The 16,770-nt window shown below is 38.0% G+C and overlaps 1 protein-coding gene and 1 long non-coding RNA gene across 3 annotated transcripts in view; one reads left to right on the top strand and one right to left on the bottom strand.

Moving 5' to 3' along the window:
- LOC105480993 (glutamate ionotropic receptor NMDA type subunit 3A) overlaps window positions 1-16,770 on the top strand; it is a 171,571-nt gene that overhangs the window by 101,393 nt on the left and 53,408 nt on the right. For both annotated transcript variants that reach the window (XM_011740233.3, XM_024792631.2), the window contains exon 4: window positions 13,269-13,414. In XM_011740233.3, coding sequence (XP_011738535.2) covers window positions 13,269-13,414 — 146 coding nt within the window. The remainder of the gene's footprint in view (window positions 1-13,268; window positions 13,415-16,770) is intronic.
- LOC139358181 (uncharacterized) overlaps window positions 1-16,770 on the bottom strand; it is a 41,652-nt gene that overhangs the window by 2,360 nt on the left and 22,522 nt on the right. The gene's annotated exons all lie outside the window — the stretch shown is intronic.

Here is a 16,770-nt window from a genome sequence, read left to right as displayed (position 1 = left end):
TCTCTAGCTTTGCTCTTTTTTCTCAAGATTGTTTTGGTTATTTGGGTTCTGTTGCAGTTACAAAATCATCAATTTTTAGTTACTTTTTAAACGAATACTGGTGTAACATATGATGATTATCAAACAATCAAATAGCTACCACCCACAGTTACTTTTTTAAACCAATGAAATACATTTAAGTGCAATTGCGTAAACTAATTAACATCATGAAGTTTTAGGTTCTAAGTCAACTTTTTATTTTTTTTCTTTTTCTATGCTTTTGGCATATTCATGCATCTAACACTTAGTAAGAATTTACTGATACTATCTAGTCACCAGAGAGACAGTTCATAAAGCTGGTCTGCTCTTTCAGTTTTCACTTAGCCTATTTCTCCCCATGAATTGTAATCTCCACATTTCATGTTTAGTCTGTGTATTAGCCTGTTTTCATACGGCTGATAAAGACATACCAGAGACTGGAAAGAAAAAGAGGTTTAATGGACTTACAGTTCAACATGGCTGGGAAGGCCTCACAGTCATGGTGGAAGGCAAGGAGGAGTAAGTCATGTCTTACGTGGATGGCAGCAGGCAGAGAGAGAGAGGCTGTGCAGGGGAACTCCTCTTTATAAAACCATCAGATCTCATGAGACTCATTCACTATCACAAGAACAGCATGAGAAAAACCTGCCCCATGATTCAATTACCTCCTACTGGGTCCCTCCCACAACACATGGGAATTGTGGGAGTTACAACTCAAGATTTGTGTGGGGACAAGGCCAAACCATATCTGTCTGTTTGCTGTGAGGATTACACAAGGTAGTGGAAACAGAACTAACATTCCGGTTAAGTTCCAGAGGCAGGATACAAGTGCAATATGTCAAATGTATGTATGCCATAGCTCCACTTTACTGTTGAATCTTGGCCAAATTGCTTAATCTCACTAATCCTCATTTATCTCAATTCCAAACTTTACAAATCATTGCATGTGTTTTTTGTTACTGATGCATGAAAATTTTCTCAAATTTGCAAAGAAAGAAGAAAGAAAGTGTCTTTTTTACTCAGTTGCCTTCAGATGCTTGACTCACAAAGCAAAATGCTACTTCAGTTGTGCTGCTCTTGTGATTCATGTAGCAGAAGAAAATGTGCTGAACAGAAAAGAAAGATAAGTAAACACTACATTAGTCATAAATTGGGAGATGGTCTCAACTGGAAATGCCAGGTAGAAAGCTACAGGCATGCTGCCCTGAAGGAGGCAGGGGAGAAGAGAGGCATCCACTATTCCTAAATGTAGTTATTCAGAATAGATGCCTGAATCTTTGAGGGTTCCTCCATAATAATGGCTCACTCACTGATTCTCTCAGAATTCCAGAACAAAGACAAATCGACTATTTAGCCATGACAAACAAAATTATGAGATACAGCCAAGTCACCCCAAAGAGCTAGCCTATGAGAAAAATAAAGCAAGAGGAAATGATTTTTATTTTTTATTTTTATTTTTATTCAGTAGTTTATCTTTCTGTTTGTCTGATGATTTGCTTTTAGGAGTCTGTGAAGCTGGTTTCCTGGAGTCTGTGCTGTATAATTGCTTACCTTTAGGCTAAACCTTCTACTGATATTTTTGTTCCCAGCTCATCTTGAATGAAGGCCAAATTGGACATGCTTTAATATTTAATCCTTCTGAGTTATCTAATTAAGTAAAAACTGGCATTTTAAAAGTTCTTATGTCATGAGGATTTGAGTAGCTGTGCCAAAAGGCTTACATCACTAGACTGGAGGTAAATTTATAGCTGTTTTTATTCATTTGCATTTCATCAGCCCAGAATTGCTGACTCTAGGTTCAGCAAGGACCTTACTGCCTGCTCCATCTGTGGGGTACAGTACACTGCTGGTGATGGGCAATGACTCAAGAGAGAAGTTTGAGTTCCACAGTCCACAGGTCATTTTTCACCTTGAAGTTTGGCTGTGTAGCAAGTCAATTATATAAACAAAAAGCCAGGGTTATTCTGACACCATGGGCTTAAAGGAATCCTCCTTTTTTTCTGTAAGAAGCTCTATAGCTTCAGTTCTGGCCTCAGCTGACCTAGTTTAGTCCCAGTCCTGACAATTACAGTGAAATCACATCTTAAGGTGAATAATGGGTCTAAGGTAATTATATTGTGATCATAATTACCTTTAAAAGTCCCATGTAAGACAGTATCATACTTGGTAGTTGGATTCTAGAATCAGCTTATAAGTATGCATAACAACTGATTCCAACAACATAGGCTGAAGAACCTGGAGAAAGTTATCTCATGTCTCTAAGCTTCATTTCATTCATGCATGAACTGGAGTTATTAACAGAGCCTATCTCATAGGGCATAGGGAGGCGAAATGCAATGATGAATGTGGAGGGCCAAGCACATAAACCAGCACAATCAATGATAGCTACTACTATGAAAGATTGTTATGGGCTAGTTCAACTCCTACAGTGGGTTGTTGGCTACATGTACAATGGCTAAACTCTTTCAATTAGCCATTTTTCAGATAAGGGAACTGAGTGAGTCTAATGCCGAGCAGTTAAGGGGATAGCTAGTAATGCCAAAAACTTGTTTACTGTGTACTGTAGTAATCCAGATCATATACGATAAAGCCAGCTCTGCCCAGTTTTGTCATTTACTGTTTCCATAAACTTATAGAAGTTGGTTAGCTATTCTAAGGATTTTAAAAGTTCATACATATAAACCATTCAACAGGGCCTGGCACACGATGAACTAAATCATAAACATCATCACCATTATGGTTATTATTATCCCATGCTTTGTGTGGAAACACCAATAGTGTTGGCAGCACCAGTGGTGAAATAATTTGTCTTACACATAAGGGAGAAATGGACTTAACTCCACAAGATTACTCAACATAAAATAGGATTTGAAGGGGATTTTCAATAAGACAATTGGAAGAGACTCTGAACTAAAAAGGACAGACTGCTCCAGATGAATAAAGTGAGAAGACATGGAGGCCAGGGTCATAGAAGAGGCAAAACAAAATGACTTGCATGAAAGAAAGGGAAAGACAAGAAACAAAGAGATAGAACATTTGCAGCAGAATAGTAATGATTCCTTTGTTGAAATTCTATAATTCATTGGCTTGGTCTCCGTGGTATCTAAAAGTAGACAGATACTTCACTTGGAGACCAGGACAATAGGCTCTACTCTTTTATTACAATAAATGAGACAGAAAAATACCGAGGTACATCCAGAGGCTCAGGAAATGAGTACTGCAGTTCTCTTTCATGGATGTTGCTGAGCAAATATAATTCAGAAAATCATTCCTTAGAAAAGAAAATAAAGACTAGAAACTTATACTTTCATAAATAGTAGATGAGGAAAGTTGAACATAGGATACCAGAGAGAAACAAGGAACAGTTATTTTTATTAGCCATATTCATGTGGGAAGGGGACCGATGTTATTTGGCCCTGAGTTAGGATTTTTCAGTCTCACTCTTACATTACTTTTTGTGACCTGGAGCAAGTCCCTTCTTCACACTTCTTATTATGGGCCTAAATCACCTTCTTGCCTAGATCAGGAAGTATAACGTTTAGATACAAAGGCTCTGGAATTAGATGAAGTTCAGAACTCTCCTTTATGCCTATTTCCTGAGTTATCTGCGACACATTAGTTAAATTCAAGCCCTAGTTTCTCATGTGAAAGTTGGAGATTGTAACAAATATTGCTTATTTAGTATTGTTGTTAGAGGTTTAAATCATATAATTCATGTTAAGGTGTTAGCAAAATGCTTGAAATATGGGAAGTACTTAATAAATGGGAAATACTTAATAGATGGAAACTACCTGTATTGCTATCTATAAAAATAAAAGAATGGACTAAAAATCTCTAACGTCTCCTCTAGTTATTCATTGTTTTCTCTAGCCCATGCTCCATATTTTTACAGCCTCCCAACTTAGACATCTCTCTTCTAGTTTATTCCCTAGCTCCCACCTGTAAACCGAGTGGAAAAAAGAAAGGTTAAGATGTCCAGTGCAGAAGCAGAAATGTGTATGAGGGAAGAAGGAGCAGGTCTCAGTCCTCCTACAGCCACCACTAAGATTGCTAGAAGTTGAATACAAATGTTTGAACCCCACAGGGCACACAGGAATGTCTTGTTTTAGAAAATTTGGCTGATAGATTTAGCTTGCTTTTTACCTTTTACGAATGAATAGGATACAGAAGCCATCAGACTGTTTGTGACTTGTGAATGAAATAATATGCATGGATGCATTTTGTAAACAGCACTGTTCAAATGATGCTGTTGTTCCTGCTGTTGCTCTAACTGTGATATGCATATTGTTTGTAAACCCAAAGGTTATGGGCTATTTGTCATATTTCTATAAACTGGCACTAGTTTTTTGGATTAAATTATCATTAGGTTTGAGTAATGCCTATCTTATCTACAGCTTCTCAAAGAAGAGAAACCTTTCCTGGAGGCAGTTATATATTAGAGAAAATTTAAAATAATACATTCGAGATAATAATATATACTAGAGATAAGTAAACTAGAGATTAATAGTGGAAGTTCTCAGGTTTCTGGATTCATGTCCTTGATCTGCCACATTCCGGTTGTGTGCCTTGAGCAAGTTGCTAACTTGCTCCAAGCTTCTGTTCCTCCATCTTTAAAACAGGGAAAGCAACTGTATGTACCACAAAAGGATGCCGCGAGCATTCAACAAAGCAATGAATTTAAGATCCTGGCACAGTGCCTGGAATGAGGGAGGCACCCAATAAAGGTTAGCTATTATCATTATTAAAATAATTGAAGACATAATATGGAGATAATAAATATCTCCACTTTAATGATATGGCAGATACACAAAGTCTGGATGAAAAGGATGTGGAATGGAGGAAAGTGGCAAAGAAGAAGTTGGAATGAACAAAAGTGAGTGCGGTGGCTCACGCCTGTAACCCCAACACTTAGGGAGGATGAAGCAGGCAGATCATTTGAGGTCAGGAGTTTGAGACCAGCTTGGCCAACATGGTGAAATATCTTCTCTTCTAAAAACATGCACACAAAAAATAGCTGGGCATGGTGATGCATGCCTGTAATCACAGCTACTTGGGAGGCTGGGGCATGATAATCACTTGAATCCAAGAGACGGAGGTTGCACTGAGCCAAGATAGTGCACTCCAGCCTGGGCGACAGAGTGAGACTCCATCTCAAAGATAAATAAATAAAGTGAGTAGGTGGGCCAGTGGCCAATTTTTATAACCTCAGCCTTATGGGGTCTGCTCTGAAATCATCTGTCCCTGGGATAGAATCTAAAATCAGTCCAAATGTCATACTGTTGCTTCAGTTTGAAATTTTGTGACCAGAGCCTTCCTGTTACTAGTCCTAAAAGGAAGCAGAGAGCTGCAGTAGTCAAGACCTCCAGTAAGGAGACTGATACTCCAGTGCAGCTAGAAATAAGGTGTCATCACACTACAGCCTAAATCTGGATAGCGCCAGGAAGCCTGCTGAGATTTATTAAACCTACCTCAGTTTATTTACCTGCAAAGATGACTCTTTCTAAGTAACCATTAGGATTTTAGAATAGAGAGAAAAAATTGAAGTATGGGAGTCAAGAAGCTAGTTAGATTCAAAATGTCTTTATCAGGGGACAGCAAACATTTCCTGTTTGGGCCAGGTGGGCCATATGGCTTCTTTTGAACTTACTCACCTCTACTGTTGTAGTGCAAAAACAGCCATAGACAATACATAAACGAATGGGCATGGCTGTGTTCCCATAAAATTTGATTGACAAAAACTGGTAGCAGGCTAGATTTGGCCCATAGACCATAATTTGCTGACCCCTAGTCCCTACAAGAGACTTGATGCAATGACTCAAGTTGTCAGAAGAACCTGGGCTAAGGCTCATATAAATCAAACATGATGTCGAAGAATGTTGTTGACTAGAGATTAGCTGACCTAACATAGAGGGCTTCAGAATGAAGAAGGGAGAGGCAGCAAACTGTTTAAATTTAAATGGAGGAAGCAGCTTCTGTGCAAGAAAATAGGAATAACACAAAAAGTAACTGCAGCATAAGATGTACTTACTAATTCACATTAGAAAAAATACAGGGTGGATCTCAGCAACATTCTTTTCAGCATTATTTTTCTGTATTCTAATATTCAGAGCATGAGTAATAACTAGGGTAAACATACATACTTGTTTTCCAGAACAGTCCTGGTGTGTCTTTTGTCCTTATGTAATCATCAATTGTGTCCCCTTTTAGAGAACTGTCCTAGTTTTCACTATAAATTATATGATCACAACTATAATAACCAAAATGATTTTGAAGTTGCAGCACAAATAGGTATGTATTATTTGGATTTTCACAAGACTTGTACAATAATACAAGTCTATAAACGCAGAATGTAGGGCTAGATAAGGGTATGTTAAGAACTTCAAGTTGGAGTTGGTTTTCAATCCAACTTTATCACTTTCTGATCATGTTAGACAAGCTGTTTAATCTCCCTGAATCACAGCTCCTCATATGTAACAATAAATAATAAAAGTAGTAATCTCATTAGATATAAATTTATTAGCATATAATAAATATTATAACATATTAGCTGTTATTTTATTATTATACATTCAGATAGAATCAATTGGTTGTGTGGAGACAAAAGTCACCCTTATTTACAGAAGATATCCCTCAAGTGGAGTAATTTTCTTGTCACTGGAGACAATCAAGCAGAGGTGTAACAGGCACTTCATGGGAATATTATAAGTAAAATCTTGCTACTCAAAGCCTGGTCCATAAACCATGACATTTGCATCAATTAGCAGCTTGTTGTTGCAGAATCTCGAGCTCCCACCTAGACCTACTGAATCGGAATCTACATTTTGAAGAAACCTCAGGCAGTACATTTAACCTTGCTATAAAGCAGCAGTCTCCAACCTTTTTGGCACCAGGGACCAGTTTTGTGGACAATTTTTTCATGGATAGGTGGGGGATGGGGGTGATGGTTTTGGGATAATCCAAGTATATTACATTTATCATTAGATTCTCTTAAGGAAGTGCAGCCTAAATCTCTCACATTTGCAGGTCATAATAGGGTTCATGTTCCTGTGAGAATCTCATGCCGCTGCTGACCTAACAGGAGGCAGAGCTCAGGCCATGATGCTCGCTTGCCCATGGCTATGTTGCCTGGTTCCCAACAGACCATGGACCATTACCTGTCCATGGCCCGGGGGTATGGAGCCCTGCTAATTGTCCACTGATGACTCAGACATTAGTGGATGATTAAACTTACAAAGCCCCTTCCATCCCTGAGACCACTTGATACTATAGCATCCACAGGTTATAAATGGATAAAGGAATGCTGTGGAAGGGAGCTGTGAATTCAATACATACCATATCCTATTCCATTAGGCAGGTTAGGAATAGTCCTTTCCACCCAACTCCAAAGAACGTAATACCAGGTCCAGTGACTACATTTCACTGATGAATTAAGTATTAATCTCAGATGGGTACAGATGTAGACCTTAAGTGAGTATACTCAGCATTGGGATTATTTTTTAATCTGCAGCATTACATCTACCTTAGACATAGCAACTTGATTATTTCCCGAGTTTGCCTCATTTTGTTTTGAGCCATTTCTCTGCTTTCTGGGGAATATCTGTTTGATTATTCTCCATGTAGGTACTCTGCGTAGAGTTCAGTATTCCATTAATACTGAACAATTCACATACAAATAGACAGTTTAACCTTAGATATTTCCCCGAGGCCTAAAGAGGTTGATGCAAATATAAACAGAATCGGAAGAGCTGGTGAGGTATTTAGCTGAAACTTTAAAGAAATGCTTCTCTCACTGGGACTTCTTGGTAATGGTTGTAATGCAGCTCAAATGCTTAAGCTCTTTGTACACTTTTATCCTTTTTCCTTGATGCAGGCTTTCTGACATCTCTGGCTGTCTGAATTACACACAGGGTAGACTATCCTGCCCCACTGGGTTGCATCAATAGCTTCTTGGATCCCTTTTCTGATTCTATTATTCTGTGACTGCTGAGTAGCCCATGGTTATTTTTCAATATAATCTCACACACAGAAAGAAGAATATATCTTTTTGAAAGAATTAAAGTAACAAAGGAAAAGATTAATTTTAAGGAGAAAAAAGACAGCAGGAGGTGTGACGAAAAGCATCAAATTTTTAATGTATCTAACCTAATTTCATTAATTCTTAATAATGATGATAATTCATGTATTATGCCAATGTTTATCAAGTATACACTATGTGTTTGTTGCATAACAATGATAATAATAATAGCAGTTAACATTTGTTGAAGACTTACAACCACATGAATGAGATCACTATGGGCACCATCCTCATGGAAACTTACAATCTAGCAGGGAAGGCAAATTACAAAAATAATTCCAAGGGTTGTCAGTGCTATGTGAAACTGTAGGTATAATGGGAGGGTGTTACAGGTCTAGGGGTCAGTGAAGGCTTTCCTCAGGAAGTGACGTTTAAGAGTTAGCTAGACAAAGAAGCAGGGATGAGGAAAAAGTGTCCCAGGCAGACTGAAGACTATGTGCAAGAGCTCTGATCAAGCAAAATGTTTGTTTTGGAAATAAGAGAACTGGCCAAAGCTTGGAAGGCCAGGAGGAGAGTAGAATGACAAGGCTAGGAAAAGGAAGGCAGGAGCCAAACATGCTGAAACCTGGAGGCCATATGAGGAGTTTGGACTTCATCCCAAGGGCCATGGGGAACCATTGATGGGTATTAAGCAAGTGAGGGACATGATCAGATCTGAATTCTACAGTTTCTCTGAGTGGATTAGAAAGGAAGAAAGGGAATATGTGGATGACAGAAATGACAGTGACTCGAATAAGAGCAGTGGCAGTGTTTACAAGACATCTCCATGTTAGAGTGTCAGGCTAATAAGATGCCTTCTCTCCTGCAGTCTGGTTATTTGCTAACCCTTACAGGAGCTTTCCATTCTCAGAACCTCAGAACCTTTGCCTTCACAGAGCCAATAAGGCAGATATGGGAGCTGATGAACAAATACAACAGAAAGTCATGCAAAGGAAAAACGCAAAGAGACAGTCCTCCACCAGAATTCTGAGACTGGGTCTGCTGGTTCCCTGATTCCTGCCATGCTTTGGAAAGGAATAATGTGCTGGTGCATTCAGAAAAGAAAATGAGACCCAGAAAAGCAGGATTTCCCTAAAAACAAGTCATAGGCCATAAAAGTATTACCACAACATAATGTGAAGAATGTACTTCTGGAAGGAATTCTGTTCCTATATGAGAGAAAGGTATTTTAATTAATGATTCTACAGCCCTTTTACCTTAAAGAGAGGGTTTATTTAGAAAGCTTGAGTTGCAAGCTATACTGTTAGCATAGTTTGTGCTAAGTGAGATGACAAAGCTGTCACCTTCCTCTAAGTTCAAATAATAGTTATCAACTAATTACTCATCAAGTATTTTCTTGAGCAACTACACAATGAAAGGCATTAGAAATACAAGGATAAATTAAAATTAACATTATTCTTGTTTACATGGAGCTTCCAGTTAGTGAAGAAACTGAGAGTCTAGACACTAATCACATGATTACATAATTAAATTTAAAACTGTAACTGTGATAGATTCTACAAAAGATAGGCATATGTACTGGGCTTACGAAAAAAGAATCTGGCCTACACAATAAGTTAGGGAAGTAATTACTGAACTGAGAGCAGAAGAATGCATATAAGTTAAATGGATAAAGCAGGATAGAAAAATAGACTCGATAAAATGAATTAACTTGACAAACAGATGTAGATTACCTGCAAGGTGCCAAGGGTCGTGATAGGTAACCGTACTACACAAACAAATGAAACTTAGTCTGCAAGTTACAGAAAATAGGATGGGCTGAAGCTTATTAATTCCTAGTTGTGAGAAGTTGGTGTTACTTTAACTATCCAAGCCTCAGTGTTTTAATCTGCAAAATAAGAAAATAACATCTATCATATAAGATTATTGTGAAAATATTAAAAGCCCTTAGCTTACTGCCTGGCATACAAGTAGCAAATTTTGTAATGACCAGATGGAGGCAGTCAGTATGATACAGTATCAGAAGCAGTGTTCTAGGGTTGTCTAAAGCTGAATGTCTTTGATCAGGCTGAATTCAAATCCCAGGTACAGTTACTAGCTCTGTGACCTTGGACAAATGACACACTTTCTAATCTTCAGTTTCTTTATGTAAATAGATGATACCTCACATTTCTTGGTAGGATCAAAGGAGATAATGCACGGAAAGGTCAAAGATTGCTTAAATAAATATTTGCCTACGTATTTTATATGTGCAAGCTACTGTATCAATGCAGATAAATAAGTAGTTACGTTTTTCTATTGTTGTTGTTTTCGGTAGGAGGTAGAAGCTAGGCTAGACCAGAGGCTTCCCATAGAAAATTTTGACCTAGGTCTTTGCCTACATATTTTATATGTACAAGCTACTATGTCAGCACAGATAAATAAGTAGTTTTGTTATTGTTGTTTTTCTGGGTAGGAGGGTGAAGCTACACAAGACAAAAGACTTCACATAGAAAATTTTGACCTAGGTCTTGAAAAATGAATAGATGTTGGGCAGACAATGCTGATAAATGTGCCTTGCTCAAGCCATATGACTGCAATTTGCTACTATGAGAACAGCCCAGGGGGTTCAAGGCATAAGGATAATATTTTTTAAAGCCTGGTGAGCTCCTCCTAATAAACATCATCACTTCAGTTGTTGTCATGAGCTAGAATGCAAGATGATGTAGTAGGTAATAGCATATGCTTTGAAATGAGATAGACATGGATTCTGAGCCAGTCCCTGCTACTTACAATTGCGTGATGTTACTGAGCTTCAGTTTACTCATCCCTAAGAGGAAGTAACAACAGTGCCCTCTTCATGAAGCTATTATGAGGATTCAGCACGATAATGCATGTAAAGCTCTAAGTATCATGTTTGGCACATAATAAGAGTTTAATAAATGTTAAATATTCTTATTATTGTTGATGTGGCATTAAGGTTATGCTGACATAAAACATTAGAATTTGTTCACTGAATGGAACAGTTACATTAAACGCAGAGTAAGCTATATTACTTACTTAACAGTGGAATGCCAAAGAAATACAATGAACAACCCGGTTTTAAGAGTTCCTATATGGCAGTGGTTGCAGGTATTTATCTTTGTCACCCTAGTAACTTTGAGAGCTGTACACAGTAGACCTTCAATAAATGTTGAATAAATGAATGATTTTGCTGATTTTAAAATATTTTTCTACCTACAAACATGACAAGTGTTTCTGCAGATAATCTGTAAATAAAAAAATACATCTGTAAATTCAACACCAATGGGTTTTCTTCCAAGTTGTGTGTGTATGTGCATGTGTGTGTGTGTGTGTGTGTGTGTGTGTATAATATATATGGGAAATCATAGCATTTAAATAAATGTATACATATTTTTATCATACCATATGAAAGTTTTTTTCCACTTGTCATATGAGCATTCACCTTGTTTTATGAAACATACTTTACAAACGTGATTTATATGTTGCATTACACTCTATAAGAATATGCCATATCAGGAGAATGGCATGAGCCTGGGAGGCAGAGCTTGCAGTGAGCTGAGATCATGCCACTGCACTCCAGCCTGGGCAACAGAGCGAGACACTGCCTCAAAACAAAATCAAAAAAAGAATATGCCATATAATTTATTTAACTATTACCATATTGTTAGATGTTTACTGTGTGTCAAAACTAATTCATCTTCAAATATATGTTATTTGTCACCATATTCGGTGAGTTCTTAATCATTTTTAGGGTAAACAACTTAAAAACCTAATTCTTAACAAAATACTCTATATTATCTCCCTCCTAGATGAAAATTACAAACACATTTACAAAAACTATGGCCTACTACTTCAGGAGGTTTATAAACTCCATGAAGCCCATCCATAGATTTCTGTCCCCAGGGATTCACATCAGAACTAATTACGCAAAATGTTAATATCAAGCAAAACAAAAATGTGCAAAGACTTGACTATAATTATTGTGGAGATGTATAATCTCTAAAATATTGCTGACTACAGTAATGTGGCCCAATCTCAGTTCATTCTTATGTTTTAAATAGTCCATGCTTTACACATTAATGCTTCTCTACAACTTTGATTGAATAGTAAGTTTTCGTGTGATATATCTTTATTCTCCTTAGTAACAGAAAGTCTCTGCAGGACTCCCAATGCACAGTCTTTTCTCGTGGTGACATGGTTTGGCTGTGTCCCCACCCAAATATCATCTTTAATTGTAGTTCCCATAATTCCTACGTGTTGTGGGAGGGACCAGCTGGAGACAATTGAATCACGGGGCGGTTACCCTCATGATTTAGGTTACCTGTTCTCATGATAGTGAGTGCTCATGAGATCTGATGATTTTATAAGGAGCTTCTCACTTCACTCGGCACTCATTCTCTCTCCTGCTGCCCTGTGAAAAGGTGCCTTCTGCCATGATTTTAAGTTTCCTGAGGCCTCCCCAGCCATGCAGAACTGTGAGTCAATTAAACCTCTTTTCTTTTTAAATTATCCAGTCTCAGATATTCCTTCATAGCAGCGTGAGAACCGACTAATACACACGGTGAGGTCTTGCATCCTGGAAACCTATGAAATTGTTAGATCTACTCCTGCCACCCTCCCCTCTGTCACTCCAAATTATCTTAAATACCATTCCATTTGAGCAAATGTACAGCATAACTCAGCATTGGATAATACAGTTATTTGAAGGAAAGACAGCATTTTATAATAACACCAAAAATAAATTTAATAAACAAAATGTAATATAGTATAAAGGTGGCTAAACACAAAAGTGATGAAGTTACAGCATTAGGGCAGGTTTATTGTCATCTCAGGATACAAGGTTTTAACTTGGGTTTTATGTCATTTTAACCAAGGAGTATCTTAATCTTTATTATGAACATACACTTTGTCTGATATGCAATTTACAATAATGAGACTGATTCTACATGCCAATTTGCACAGCTTCTAAAGAATTCTAATATGTTCTCAACATGCAAAAAAATTGTTTTGTATTTTTTTGTTGTTGTTTCCATCTGTTTGCTTCTAAAGATAGAACAATTTTTTATGTAAAAAGCATGTAGCCATGTCTGTACATTTCTATGTACATGTTTCTGCCTGCGGGGGTTAAAAAAGTTCCGAATTGTTATTAAGTTTCAAACAATTATGGAAAAAATGTTTAAAAACAATTCTAAGAATAATTTTTATTTAAGCCATTTCTTTTTCTGCCTCATAGTTACATCATCCCTCCCAAGGATTCCGCTTTGGAACTGTCCGAGAAAGCAGTGCTGAAGATTATGTGAGACAAAGTTTCCCAGAGATGCATGAATATATGAGAAGGTACAATGTTCCAGCCACCCCTGATGGAGTGCAGTATCTGAAGTGAGTGTCAACCTCTTGGATCCAAAGAAAAATTCTCACTGAAGAGAAGTAATTTAGCTACTGACATAGTATATGTTAGTTTCTGAAAATGACAGATAAATATACCCACATTGTGTTTAGTAATACTTTACACTGTGTGAGATCCCAGGAGACAGTGTGAAATAGTTTTAATTGTGTGACCTAGATTACTTGTGACCTGCATAGTCTCAAGTTGGTAGTAGCTTTGTTCAAAGAACCAGTGGGGCCATTAGCATAGCAGATGGTGGAGGAAGTAAATGCTGGCTTTACATCACTTGAGAAAACAATGGTGCTGAAACAGTCAAACACACAGGGAATATGGCCAGAGGATAAAGTGTCCCAAGGCAACCTTTTCCTTCACAGTGAATATATCTCTAAATCCAGGGAATGCCTCCTCTTGCCATGAGGAAATGGAATTTATCTTAGAGATTTTCTATAGAAAGGAAATAAGATAGACGACAATGATTCCCATGCCTGCATTCTTCTCATCAGAATTTATGAGAAGCAATCACAAGAAATCACACTGCCATGGCAGATTATCAGAGCCTGTAATTCAATGAAGTTGAATACAAAGGCAGACGGTGCAGTGATGACTCTGCTCTGTCTAGTCTTCCTGAGAAAAGGGAAAGAATAGTTCCTGAAAAACAGGAAGGCATGAGGGTAAGCAGTCTTCTCCCTCCTGCTTGATGGAATCAAGTTAATAACAGACATCCACACCTCCAATTCCTAGAATTGTGCAGCATCAGGAAACTAATTTCTCCATGGTCAGCGTCAATAATCTCCCCCATGGACAGTAGGACCTGCCACCTCAAATTCTTTTTTAAGAAAGAATAGAAATAAATAAATAATTTCATGGAACATAAGGGTTTTGTCTTTCTCAACAACTTTAGAAACAGGCCACTTAAAATGTTTTATGGACTTTTAACTATAGCTTAGAGAAAAAGCCTCGTTCTCTCATATTTGCAAAATTATATATGACGTGTATTATGAAATGTCACTTTTAATTTTGCAAGAACATCAACACATTACAGTCTCTCTCTGACATGAAGTTTAGAGTCCCTTTGCCTCCCAGATCTTCTCGTATATTCTCTTCTTCGGGCAAATTTATAGTTGAAAGAAAGAATAAGATGTCAGGGTAGCAATGGTTTCCAGCAAATGGCAGACAAACTGGGCTCTGCTGACAGTGTGAAAAAGGATGAGATAAGCTACTGCTGCAGTCCCCAGAACTTCCACGCCACTCAAGAAATTTATGTATCTCAGGAGCTCTACCTGAGAAGGCCCACATGCCCAGCACTGGTGCCACCCTAGCCTGAAGAGAAGCAATCTTCAGGAAAGCAGCCACAGATGAAGGCCCAAAACAAGTCCATTTTCCTTGGTAATACAACTAGTGAGTGGCAGAGTCAGGACTAGGACCAGGTCTCTGGAATCCAACCACTACTTCAGACCAGTCTAGGAACCATGGTGGAAGAGTAGGCCCTTGATGTTTGTGGAATAGTCCATGTTCCAGCAACATCTATGCTCCAGTTGGTATCTGAAAGCTAGTTAGAAATGCAGCAACTCCAGCCTCATCCCAAACTTACTGCATCAGAATCTTCATTTTAACAAGCTCCCCAAGCAATTCACTGATTGAGGTGAAATTGGAATATATGCAGAGTTTACCATTAATGCCCTCTCACCACTTCTCTCTGGGCCTTAACTCTCCACTTTCAGCCTAATCATTTCCTGTGCCCTTAGCCACCACTTCCCACAACCACAGTCTTCATGTTACCTCCCTGGCATCCCAGAGCACTGACCTACAAGGCGCAACCCCTAGCATTGCCTGTGCAAGGAAGATTTCTACGTATTGAACCTGTCCTTTCCCTCTCCCATCAAAATTCTCTTCTACTTAATTCTACTCTCTCAGGGCCCTGCTTTCTCATTAACAGTGTTCTAAAAAAATTAACTCCCAATAAAATGCTTATTCTTTTTATTATGTTAATATGTGACTGGTTTTCTCATGATGTGTGATATGTATTTTTAAACAATGCTTAAGAAAAGACAGGGCATGATTCTATAATAGAAATAACCACTGGGGGCCCTGCAAACCACAACAGTGATTCAGCCAGTCTTGAAGCTACTTGTACCTGGATCCCACTTGGCCATTTCCTCACCGGTGACTAAGGGTCCTATGGGAGTCTGAGAACTGACTACTTCTTGTCTTTTCATGTGATTGAAATTTATTATAGCTATCTGCACTTTGCAGTCCAAAATCAAGAGTAGTTATTTAAGGAAGGATACCAGAGACATTAGGCTTTATGAATTACTGGTTTAAAAAAACTGAAATGAACCTCATCTTTTTTATTGTCATATTGCTACCACAAATATTTATGGAATATTGGCAAATGATAACTTGTTGCTAGGTAGCTGTCAAGGTACATTATGGTACTGTGACAGTCGAACTTTGATTGGAGAAACAGCTCTCAGCTCAGTTTTTATTTTATTGCCAGGATTCCATTAAGATTCCTTATCACCTCCTAGGAGATAATCCACATCGCCAACCCTTTCTGAAGCTTCCCATTACTGTAGAGCTGGGAGGTACTTCATTTTGGTTAAAGTTAAATGTGGGCCTCATTGTAACTTAAATCCAATACGTCTTGGAAAAGGGGGTGCATTTTAAATTGGCTGTTTCACTTATTTGAAGAGTAGGATAAGAAAGCAATGGTCATTGGTACCAAAAAGGTAAGATGACCAACCTACTATGTGTCTATACATGACCCAGACAAAGTCATTCGTGTAAAGATGTGTTTCCCGCCCACTGATGAATCTTCTGGGTGTCTAAGGATATCTTTCTCTTTTTGATTTTCTATGAATTCTAGTCATATTCTCCTCTGTTTAGAAGCCATACTATGTTAAATTAGAACAGCCTCTCCACTGGATCTAAGAGAGGAAGGACTGAGTCCAGAAGGGATAGAAAAGAGTTATTCTTTTTGCAAAGCTGTTTGAACAACTCTAAGGGTAGAAAATCCTTTCTTTTTTTTCAAATTAACAAATGTTTTTATTTTCAAAAAATAAATGCCTACACCTACACAATAAAAAGGAACTGAGGTCGTTGTTGCATGAGATAGAAAGAAGTGTAATACAGAGTGCTTATTCTCAAGAAACTTACACTTTAACTGGGGAGATAATATGGTGCACAAAATGGCTGCTTTTCTGGTCTTCAAAGAATCCATTCCCTCTTTTTGGTCACAGCATCTTGCATTTCTTCATCCCTCTTCTACTCTCACTGATTTATGTGCAGTGAACCCCACCCCTGGCTCGAGGTTACACTGCCTAGCCAATAAGAATAATAGTCCATTTCC

Source organism: Macaca nemestrina, chromosome 14 (genome assembly GCF_043159975.1).
Source record: "Macaca nemestrina isolate mMacNem1 chromosome 14, mMacNem.hap1, whole genome shotgun sequence".
Taxonomy (NCBI): Eukaryota; Metazoa; Chordata; class Mammalia; order Primates; family Cercopithecidae; genus Macaca; species Macaca nemestrina.
This window is presented reverse-complemented; position numbering and strand designations above follow the sequence as displayed.